The sequence below is a fragment of the Panthera tigris genome, chromosome D2, assembly GCF_018350195.1.
Source record: "Panthera tigris isolate Pti1 chromosome D2, P.tigris_Pti1_mat1.1, whole genome shotgun sequence".
NCBI lineage: Eukaryota > Metazoa > Chordata > Mammalia > Carnivora > Felidae > Panthera > Panthera tigris.
This window is the reverse complement of record NC_056670.1, coordinates 55,954,524-55,966,657: the sequence shown is the minus strand read 5'-3', so window position 1 is coordinate 55,966,657 and position 12,134 is coordinate 55,954,524. Positions and strand designations below refer to the sequence as shown.

At 40.1% G+C, this 12,134-nt stretch overlaps 1 protein-coding gene across 1 annotated transcript in view; it reads right to left on the bottom strand.

Moving 5' to 3' along the window:
* Nucleotides 1-12,134, bottom strand: part of PI4K2A (phosphatidylinositol 4-kinase type 2 alpha) — a 32,505-nt gene that overhangs the window by 13,503 nt on the left and 6,868 nt on the right. Inside the window, exons 2-4 of the mRNA XM_007080265.2 lie at nucleotides 10,147-10,347; nucleotides 5,766-5,897; nucleotides 5,262-5,415 (exon numbers count right to left, since the gene is read on the bottom strand). Of these exons, the coding sequence (XP_007080327.2) occupies nucleotides 5,262-5,415; nucleotides 5,766-5,897; nucleotides 10,147-10,347 (487 nt within the window). The remainder of the gene's footprint in view (nucleotides 1-5,261; nucleotides 5,416-5,765; nucleotides 5,898-10,146; nucleotides 10,348-12,134) is intronic.

Genomic DNA, 12,134 nt, shown 5'->3' with positions numbered 1-12,134 from the left:
CACAGAAATCATGGGAGTAAGATGACAATGGAATATTTGTTTTTTTAACTACTGAAAGAAAATAGCTGCCAATCCCAAATTCTATACCCAGCAAAAATAGCCTTCAAAAAATGAAGGTGAAATAATGACATTTTCAGACAAACAAAACCAAAATTCATCACCAGCAGACAAGTGCTAAAATATTCTCTAAGTCAAAAGAAAATTATCCCAAATAGAACCTTGGAGATACAGGAAGATTTAAAGAGCAATAAAATGGGTAAATATATTAGTAAATCTAGATAATTATTATTAGTTTTGTTGGAGTGTAATAGTATTTTTTTAAAAGAGTTGTCTTTTAGACACATACTGAAATAATTAGGATTAAATTTATACCTGAAATTACCTTAAAATAATAAAAGAAGGTAACTAAATGGAAGTGTGAATGGGACAGGATTAGTCATGGACCAATGATTGTTAAGGCCGGAATAACCAGTTCATGCAGGTTCACTATTCTGCTTATTTGTATATGCTCAAAAGTCTCCATAATTATATTAATAACAGTAACAATAATGACAATACCATCTTAATAGTTTTATAGAAATGTGGTTTTACATATGCACATACATGCAGACACATATACATATATATGCATATATGATTAAAACATATGACATTTATAGTATAAAAGTCTGGAGATAGGTAAATGAAGCTAAGGGTTTCTACCAATTAGTATTAGATTTTGGGAAATCAAGGATTCACATGGTAATCTTTAGAGTAACACCAAAAAAAAAAAGAAAAGAAAAAAAAGAAAAGAGTATACAGCTTCTGAGCTAAAAGAGGGGAGAAATGAAATAAGTATAAAATAATTTAAAAGAAAGCAAGAAAGAGGGGAAAAAAGATCAGTGGAAGAAGGGGAAGAAAAAAAAGGCACAAACATAGAAAGCACATAAGATGGTAGATTTTCATCTATATGTACATTATACATAAACTAAATGTTCTAAAACTAAAATATAACAATTGTTTCACTGAATGAATAAAACTGATAAACTTTTAGCTATTTAGATTAAGAAAAAAATATACAAGACTGAAATTGCTAAAATCAGAAACAAAAGTAGGGACATTACTACCAATTCTACCAAAATAAGAAGGATTTTAAGTGAGTACTATAATAGGGGAGCCTGGATGGCTTAGTCAGTTAAATGTCAGACTCTTGATTTTGGCTCAGGTCATGATCTCAAGGTCATGAGATAGAGCCCCACATGGGGCTCTGCATTAGGTATGGAGCCTGCTTAAGATTCTCTACCTCTCCCTCTACCCCTCCCCATTACGCTCTTTCTAAATCAAAAAGAGAGAGAGAACTATAGGAAACTGTATGCCAACAAACTGGAAAACCTAGATGAAATGGACAAATTCCTAGAAACACAAAATCTACCAAGACTACATCATGCAGAAATAGAATATCAGAATAGACTATAACCAGTAAGGAGACTGAATCTGTAACCAAAAGTCTCCTGACAAACAATAGCCCTGGACCTGATGGCTTCATTGGTAAAGTCTACCAAACACTTAAAGAAGAACTAACACCAATTCTCCTCAAAATTTTCAAAAATTTGAAGAGGAGGCAACATTCTAAACTCATTCTATGCGACCAGCCTTACCTTGATACCAATACCCAACAAAGATACTACAAGAAAACTGCAGACCAATATCTCTTACAAATATTGATGCAAAAATCCTCAACAGAATACTAGCAAACTGAAATCAGCAACATTATTAGAAAGATTTTATACCATGACCAAGTGGGTTTTATTGCTGGAAAGTAAATATGGTTCAACATATGAAAATTGATCAGTGTGATATACCACATTAACAGAATGAAGGATAAAAATCGCACATGATCATCTCAACTGATGCAGAAAAAGCATTTGACAAAATTCAATATCTTTTCATAATAAAAACACTTAAAATGGGATAGAAGAAAACTACCTCAATATAAGTCATAAATGAAAAGTTCACAGCAAACATCATACTCAATGGTAAAAGACTAAAAGCTTTTTCTCTAAGATCTAGACAAGGCAAGGATGCCCACTTTCAACATTTCTGTCCAACACAATACTGGAAGACCACAGTAATTATGCAAGAAAAAGAAATAAAAGACATCCACATTTGAAAGAAAGAGGTAAAATTATCTGTTTGCAGATGATATGATGTTATATATAGAAAAGTCTAAAGATGACATACCAGAAAAACACCAGAACTAATAAGTAAACTCAGCAAAGTATCAGAATACAAAGTCAACACACAAAAATCATTTGCATTTCTATTTACCAACAATGAGCAATCCAAAAAAGCAAATTAAGAAAACAATTCCACTTAGCATCAAAAAGAATAAAATACTTAAGAATTAATTTAACCAAGGAGGTGAAAGACTTGTATAATAAAAACGACAAGGGGCGCCGGGGTGCCCACTCTTGACTTCTGGCTCAGGTCATGATCTCATGGTTCATGGGTACGAGCCCTGTGACAGGCTCTGCACTGGCAGCTCGGGGCCTGCCTTGGGATTCTGTCTCCCTCTCTTTGCCACTTCCCCCACTTGCCCTCTCAAAAACAAAAAACAAAAAATAAAAAACAAAACTACAAACATTGCTGAAAGAAATTAAAGAAGACATAAATAAATGGAAAGACACCCCATGTTTATACACTGGAAGACTCAATACTGTTAAGATGTCAATATTACTCAAAGCAATCTAGAGATCTAATGCAATTACTATCAAAATCCCAATGATGTTTTTTGCAGAAACAGAAAAACTCATCCTAAAATTCATATGGAATCTCAAGGGACCCCAAATAGACAAAGCAATCCAGAAAGAGAAGAACAAAGCTGGGGGACTCATACTTCCTCCAAAACTTTCAAGCTTACTATAAACTATATTTATTACAAAACTTACTACAAAGCTATAGTAATCACAATAGTGTGGTACTAGCATAAAGACAAACATATAGATAAATTAAATAGATAAATGTAAAACAATAGATTCTAGACATAAACCTTTGCATATGTGATCAAATCGTTTTCAACAAGGGTGACAGGACCCTTCAGCAGGGAAAATCAGTCTTATAAACAAATGGTGCTGGGGAAACTGGATATCCACACACCGAAAATGAAGTTGGACCCTTACCTCACATCATACACAAAAAATTAACTCAAAATTCATCCATGACCTAAATCTAAGACCAAAAACTATAAAATTCTTAAGACAAAAATGTAAGACAAAAGCTTCATGGCATTAGATCTGGCAGTAATTTCCTACATATGACACCAAAGGCACAGACAAAAATTAAGAAATAGACAAACTGGACTTCATGAAAACTTTAAAATTAATTTCATTGAGGTGGCTCAGTTGGTTAAGTGTGTGACTCTTGATCTTGGCTCAGGTCATGATCTCATGGTTCGTGAGACTGAGCCCTGAGATGGGCTCTGCACTGATAGCACAGAGCCTACTTGGGATTCTCTCCCTCCCTCTCTCTCTGCCCCTTCTCCGCTTGTGCTCTGTCCCTCTCTCTCTCAAAATAAACAAACTTAAAAAAATAATTAAAAAAATAAAAATTAGTTGCATCAAAAGATTCTACCAACAGAATAAAAAGGCAACCCACAGAATGTGAGGAAATATTTGCAAGTCATGTATCTGAGATGGAATTAATGTCCAGAATATATAAAGAATTCCTACAACTCAACAACAAAACAACCTGACTCAAAGATGGGTAAAGGACTTGAATAGTTATTTCTCCAAAGATATGCAAATGGCCAAAAAGTACATGAAAAGATGTTCACAACATCACTAATCATTAGGAAACGCAAATCAAAACTACAATGATATGCCACCTTATACCTATTAGGATGACTGTGATCTAAAAGCAAAAGGAGTGGTGTCTGGGTGGCTTAGTCGGTTAAGAGTCTGACTTCGGCTCAGGTCATGGTCTCACGGTTTGTGGGTTTGAGTGCCGGATCGGACTCTGTGCTGACAGCTCAGAGCCTGGAGCCCGCTTTGGGTTCTGTGTCTCCCTCTCTCTCTGCCCTTCCCCTGCTCATGCTCTGTCTCTCAAATAACATAACATAACATAACATAACATAACATAACATAACATAACATAACATAACCATAACATAACATAACATTAAATCAAATTAAATTAAAAATTAAAAATTTTAAAAAAAATAAATAAATAAAGATAAAAACAAAAGGAAACAAAACCTGGAAAATGACACAGTGATGAAGAGGTGGAGAAACTGGAACGCTGTCCAACACTGGAGGTAATGTAAAATGGTGCACTGGAATGGAAAGCAGTATGGCAGTTCCTCCAAAGACTAAGCATAGGTCACTATACTTCAATTAAAAAAAAGTTAAACAGGGGCACCAGGGTGACTCAGCTGGTTGAGCATCTGACTCTGGATTTCAGCTCAGGTCATGATGTCACAGTCATGAGATTGAGCCCTGTGTCAGGCTCTGAGCTGGGCATGGAGCCTGCTTAAGATTCTCTCTCTCCCTCTCCCTCTGCGCCTCCCCCTCTTACACGTGTACACTCTCTCAAAAGAAAAAAAAGGAGGAAAACGAAACAATTCAACAGGACTGCCATATGATCCAGTAATTCCACCTCTGAGTATATATATAAAATAACTGAAAGTAGTGTCTCAAAGATATCTGTTCACCCACTTTCATAGCAGTATCATTCACAATAGCTAAAACATGGAAGCAACCCCAGTGTCCATCGATGGATAGATAAGCAAAATATGGTATATGCACACAATGGAATATTATTCAGCCTTAAAAAGGAAAGAAATTCTGATGCATGCCGCAACATGAATGAGCCTTAGGGGCATATGCTAAGTGAAATAAGTCAGTCACCAAATGACAACTACCGTATGAGTCGACGCACATGAGGTATTTAAAGACAAAACTGTCCTACGATGGGTCTTGCTACTCTGAGTGACTAGGGATCAAGGACAAAAGTACTCTCGATGTTGCTTCGGAAGGGCCAATGTGTCTTCTGTCTGGGACTGGGAAACAGGCTAAGATAAAATGCACTACTGGCTCCAGGACTCATTACCTCTGGTAACTGCACAACTGGACAAAGCGTGTCTTGGCAACCTATTTTCGAGGCCCTTCTGACTCACAGACAAACCTCATCCCGAGAAGGCACTCGGGCATGGAGCTCGGCAGGCCTCCAGGCCTCCCCGCGCCTCCCAGCCGTCTAGCACACCGGGACCGCCCACAGCTGCTCACCAGTGTTGCGGATGATGTAGTCCAGCACCACCAACCGCTCGAACTGCAGCAGTAGTTGCCGGTTAGTGTTCTCAGGGAGAGGTTCTGCTTCGAAACGCCGTAGCCAGTAGTCTGCGTCTTTGTAGCCTTCAACAAAGAGCTGGAATGAACCAACCTGCAGCCAAAGAGGAGGAATAAAGAGACTTCCCTGTAGCTCAAGTCCAAAGAGCCCAGGAGTAAGCCAAGTCGCCCATAAGGCACTGTGGAGTTTATGTCAGAAAAAGGTCATGGGAATGCTTGCCCAATCCAAATTCAAGAAGCCTATCTAAATGGGCCAGAGGAGTAAAGTGAGAAGTTAGGAGTTCTGTTCTCTGGAAAATTATTCCCCAAACCTTAAAAAGGAGGAAGACAGGAGCCTCGAGGCAGGCTATTCACATGTCCACATGCAAGTCTCTAGGTGCCTTGTTTCACCACTTGGATGGTTATGCCACCATAAATCATCACCTTTACATGTGCAGTTTATACCTTTGGCGGTAGCCCGATGCGATTAAACCGCTGCCCAACTTTTGGCACTTTCTCTAGTGCAAGCCGCTTGCCCCTGGACTTCACTCGGTCAATGGCACTATAGTTGAAGGTATCGCTGGCCAGATACACTACCTATAGTGGAAAGAGAAGAGATATCTAGGTTACAGTCGAGTATAAGAACTATACCATTGGAAGGGAACAGCTAGACGCTCACCAGTGCTGCTCCTCTCCCAGGGCATGCAGAAAGAATGCACTTCTCAGCCTTTCTAAGCACTAGTTCAGGCCAGTGGAATGTTGACAAAGTGATATATGTATATCATCTGCAGGGCTGGCCCCTAAAATCTCCCATGATCCTTAGTTCATACTCTCCCATCTGTGCAGCTGGAAACGAAGGGCTCTGAGATGGCAAAAACACATCATGGAAGGATTTTAGATCTCTCGTTACTACATGGAGTGACAAGGGATCTAGGAGAGCTGACTAACTGGCATGGATCTATTATGTGAGCAAGATCCATTAAACCACTGAAATCCAGGGTTTGTTACAGCAGCTAGCATGAATTCCTCTAATACGGCCACCACCTGGGTTAGGAGAAGAGGGCCCGACACCTAATTTCTCTCCACATAAAAACAAATTGTAATTTACTCCATACCCTTATATTTAATTTTGAATTTTGTACTATGTACAATTATTCACATTTAAAAAATAAACACTAGGGGCGCCTGGGTGGCTCAGTAGGTTAAGCGTCTGCCTCTAGATCTCAGCTCAGGTTTTGATCTCAGGGTCATGAGTTCAGGTCCCGTGTTAGGCTCTATACTGGGCATGGAGCCTACTTTAAAAAATAATAATAATAATACAAATAAATAAATAAATATAAACATTAAAACTTGTTTTAATTTTTAGTAGATTACTATATATAGGCATATTTATGCAGACTGTATCTGGAATATTATACAAGAAACTAGTACTAATAGCTGCCTCCAAGGAAGGAACAGAGTGGCTGGAAGACAAGAGGTGGGAGAGAGGCTGAACTACTCTGTTTACCCTACTGTGCCTTCTGATCTCTACACTAGATGTATGCATTGCCTATTCAAAAAAACATTTTTTAATGGGCCACCAATATTACACTTGGTTGTTGGGGTGCCTGGGTGGCTCAGTCGGTTAAGCACCTGACTTCAGCTCACGTCACGATCTCACAGTTCTTGAGTTTGAGCCCCACGTCAAGCTCTGAGCTGACAGTGCAGAGCCTGCTTCAGATTCTGAATCTCCCTCTCCCTCTGCCCCTCCCCCCACCTCCCTCAAAAATAAATAAACATGAAACAACAAAAAAAAGATAACCACGATTGATTGTCAAATTATAGTAATATCACTACAATCCATATGTGTGTCCATTATCACCCTTTATCACACTGTCTTGTGATTATCCATTCATTTATCTAACCTCTCTCTTAAGATTAAAGAGATTTGGGGAAAAAGAGATCATATTATTCACATTAGCATCCTCGGTACCTAACAAAGTGCTTGGTACATGCTCATTAAATATTTATTAAGTGAATGTAATATTTATTAAGTAAATGCATATTCTTTCGGAGATAGCAACAAGTGAGTTTCAGCATATAAATACCTAAATTAAATAAAATTAAATTTAAAAGAAAATTCTTTCTTTTCCTAAGCCTTGCAGAACTCATTACAAATAACTAAATATTGTGCCTATGAATCTTAGGGACAAAATCATTCCCTCCCTCCTTACCCATCCATCTGTCCATCCAATGTTAACAGAGTATCTAAAATGGATGTGCAAATTCCTATAAGTTGGCATTCTCTGCTGAGGAAACACATGCACAGGAATCAAGGGGAAAAAAGGCTTTCCTAGGGACTACCTTGCCAGTTTCCACAGTGACAACCCTTGCTTTTCTCAAGTGATAAACTACCCTTCCCCCCCGCCCCCGCCCAGTCAGATTTATTTTCTATCGTTCTCTGTAACAACCCACTTTTTCCGTATGATTAACGAAGCTATCATAACCTGAAACCCCACAGGAACACAGAGCAGAGACAGCTACTGAATGAGAACTAGAGCCTTACTATTTGAAGCTCCATCACAACATGAGCCCCGTTTCCATAGTGACAGATGCTCTAATCAACTGGATAGAATCTTGTCACAAGGGTGGGTAGGCTGGGAGGGGAGAGACATCCTCTCATTATTCTTTAGCAACTCTTTGTTAAACTTGCAACGTTCTAGCTCATCTCAGTCTCATGGAAGACAAGTATTTTTTTTATTGTTGCTGACTTTCTCATGCAAAAGATCATCAGGCCACATTAAAATTCTCCATAGGGACAGAGGAAGACCAGAGATGGGGAAGAATGGGATTTTGGGGGGTAACATTCTATTATGATTAGCATTGACATAAAAATACTACAGGCTAGGACGTGTGGAGTGTTTATATTGTGCAAAGGCACTAGGCTACGTGTTTTACACGGATTATCCTGTGTAATCTTAATAGTTGCCCCATAAAGTAGGAACTATTTATATCCCTATTTTTATAGTAAGGAAACTGAGCAAGCAGGGGATATGGGGGTGTTTTAAGTGACTTGCCAAGAGTCACCCAATAAAAAGCTGCAGAGTCAGAATGTGGCCTCAACCTCTGATTCTCAGGCACTGCACTCCAGAAGCACAAGCAGAGCAGGCACATGGCTAGGCGCTGACTATTTACCTAGTGAAGAAAGGGAATGACAGTGCTGAGCAAGGAGTATTTAAAACAATTTCTAGAATCTAGGAGGGGCCTAGTAGGAGGAATTCTGGTTAGGCAGGAGATCTTTAAAGCATTAATTATCATACAAGATGTTCAAAGTGTGCTATTTAACTCTGTGTACAGAGAGAACTAAAGCATAGAGGGAAGGAATGAACTGTACAAGACCAGGCAATGAATCAGATGTCCATGGGAGCTACAAGCATACGCTCTCCCCACGGACCTGAGTCGGGGGGATCTCTAGAATTGTCCCTCCTGGTTTGATACTCGCTCACGGATTCAACTGGCACTTATGGAATACTTCCTATAAAAACAGCACTTTGCTAGGTGCTGAATATAAGAGGAAATTTCAAGAAATGGTCCCTGACCTCTACAAACTTACAAACCAGCTGGCTCATTGTTTGGAGTTCGGTGGCAAAGGAGCAGACAGTTAAACAACCACAACAATCACAATTTCTTCTAAAACACCCTGGGAAACAGAAAAAAACAGGTTTGAAGGAAAGCTTCTATCTGCTGATCAGTCTCTGCCCACAGTCTACTATCTAAACCTTCAAAGAAAATCTTAAGCAGGGGTTTTTAAGCTAGAGGCATGGTCCTTACAAGGTAAATGAGTAGATTGCAACTGGTCCATGAACCATCCCCCTGAAATTCTATGCAAACAACAACTGCAAATATGTGATTCTTTTTCTGGGAACAAGATGTATAGCTTTCATCAGATTCTCAGAGGATTAAAGCCCATAGCTACAAAGATGCTCCTGCAGCCTCAGGGCATATCAAATCAGAGCTCCAGCTTGTTACTAAACCTGAGGTAGCCACATACTAAATGGGTGATGATGTGTCCTTGAATGTTCATATGCTGACCAGCAGATTCCTTCCCCTCATAACTCTTGGAAAGTTTCATGTAACACCCCGCAGTACAGGGATTCTTAGCCTGGCATCAGTAAATGTCCTGAAAATGCAAGCAAACAATTCTGTATTTCAGCATATTGGGGGGAGGGGGAGGGAATTATTATTCCCTTAGAACCTCAGCTAAGTCTATAACAAACATAGGGGATGTGCAAATCCATTCTAAGTGTGGATTTGCCTGGATCTGGGACCCTGATTTTACTATGTTCAGATAAGTACAAGAATTTCACAGCAAAAAGATGGATGAGAATTCCAGGTCAGTTCCCTGCACAGGTTCAAGCCAGACTCTCATCCCATCCTAGATTCCTCCTTGCCAGACCTTGTATAGTGATTAGCTGACATAAGCTAGTCCATTCTAGATTATCTCTAAATCATGGAATAGCTCAGAAATCTAAAAGAATGAGCTATAAAAGTAGCTAGGTTTCTAACCAGTTTACAGTTACCAGGGATTGAAAAACACAGGGAACCCATAAGTGTGCATCAGAGGGTCAGTGAATTTCCTGGAATTGTGTGCAAAAATTTTATGCGTATCCTTCTCAGGATGGCTTCCATCAGATGATCAACTCATGAGCCTAAATCTACTACCTGCCCCCCCAAAAAGGCTGAGAACCCTAGACTCAGGACATAAACAGCCCTTCCTGGACCTAAGCCCCATTAACATGTAGCAGGACTTAGGCCCAGGAAAACTCTGGATAGGCAGTAAGGTTCCCTGGAGAGACAAGTCACTGACCTTTGTACGGGGTACAATGTTGAGTTCCAGTTTTTGGTCCACCAGACTGGCCCCTGCCTCTGACAGATAGCCCTGGTTGAGGACAAGGCAGTCACGGCCAAAGCAGCAGGGACAGCATAGCTTCTGCAGCCACTTGGTCCACTTAGGATTAAGGTGCCCATATGGCTCTTCATTCTTGGGTTTGAAGACAGCAATGATCTTCTACACAGAGAAAAGAAAAATAGGATGTTAAAGGCAATTGATTCGAGGAGCTCATAGACCAGGTCAGCAAGACTCTAGAAAGAAATGAGAAGGCACAGGCAGACAATAGCTATAGACAGACACTAGCTTCTTCCCAGCTTGCAAGAGGAAGATACAGCTCATGTGTGCAGCTAAGAGACCCAGTGCCAGAAAGGGCTGTGGCCAAAGAAGATGCCAAGTCTAGTATACATGGTAAAACGGACTCAAAGCCCAACTTCCAAGGTACATTCATACAAACTGTTGCTCTGCATCAATTAGGTAAAGACTCAAAAAAGTATCAGTTGAGAGGAAATTAGTAAAGTATTATGGAATGAGATTAAGGAAACTCCATCAATGGCTGATTTCCTCTAGCAGCCTTACTATTCCACTCGCAGGGTATTAACAAAACCTTAAAAAGTTTAGGAAAGACAAACCAATAAAGCAATGGAAGGGAAAAATCACAACAGGAAAAAGAATCTGCTACCTGGTTAGAATGGGGTTCTTTTAAGTAACTCTGGTAAGCAAGAGATCAGGACATGAGAGTCCCCAAAGATTAAAATCCACCTTCTCTTGCAGGTGGTAACTTAATCCTCAGAGGTCCTTGGAATATGGGACAGTGAAGCAATCTATACACTATGGACCTCCCTCCTGAGGTTTTCTTCCCCAGGCCAGGGAGCCCTCCAAGGTTATTTCACATTTACCTCATTCCCTCCAGTCCCCAACCTGGTAAATATGAAGAAGAGGAAGAAAAGTAAATATGCCATCTCAGTGATTCATCTTCATATCATATGACTCTCCCTCTCCCCTCACCCCACAGCCAACTCAAGCTAGTCTGGGTCATAAGACATTTTCCTGTGGGTGTCACTTCCTGACAGGCAGGTCACAGCAAAAAACATACACCCATCTGCCTGCATTAAGTATGTACTCATATTAGGAATTGGCTGGGTGCGTGTCTCCAACAATAATTGGTCCATCTGGAGGCTAGTTCTTTCAAGAAGCCTTGCAAGAATTTGAGAGCAAGAAAAACACAGAAGTCTCCTCCCTCCAAAGGAAATCAATTTATTCTCAAACACAAACAACCTTACATATTCAGTGGGAAAAGTCAAGTGCATATATTCATATCCTAAGTCTTCAGGATTACATTCTTATCTAAAATGGCTAGCAAAAGGCCTAAGGGACAGCAATCTTCTTGTCTCTGTACCCCCTGGAACCCTGGGCTCGGAACCAGACAGCAGCAATAGCAAGGGGCTCCTGTCACTCACAGAATGACTCATGAGTCCATTGTAACTCTCTGGAACTGGGCAGTAAAACCATAGGACAACTTGAGGCATGCCCTACAACTCAACAGTCAGTTCGACTGAGGTACAATGTGGAGTTCAGCAAGCTGGTCTCCAGTGGAAGGAAGACTGAGACATTCTTTCTAGTAGGATTTTTCAGCTACCCAGACTGAGGCTTAAATACTTCCATTAAATAAAACAGAACTCTGGGGTGCCTGGATGGCTCAGTCAGTTGAGTGTCATGACTTCAGGTCATCATCTCAAGGTTCGTGAGTTTTAGCCCTGTGTCAGGCTCACTGCTGTCAGTGCAGAGCCTGATTCAGATCCTCTGTTCCCCTCTCTCGCTCTCTCTCTCTCTCTCTCAAAAATAAAAAAATAAAGGAAATAATGTAAATTAAAAAAACAAAAAACAAAAAACAAAGCAGAACTCAAAGGCCAAGATTGCAGCCAAAGCATCATTTACAGACTGACCTCTCAAACTTCTCAATTTCC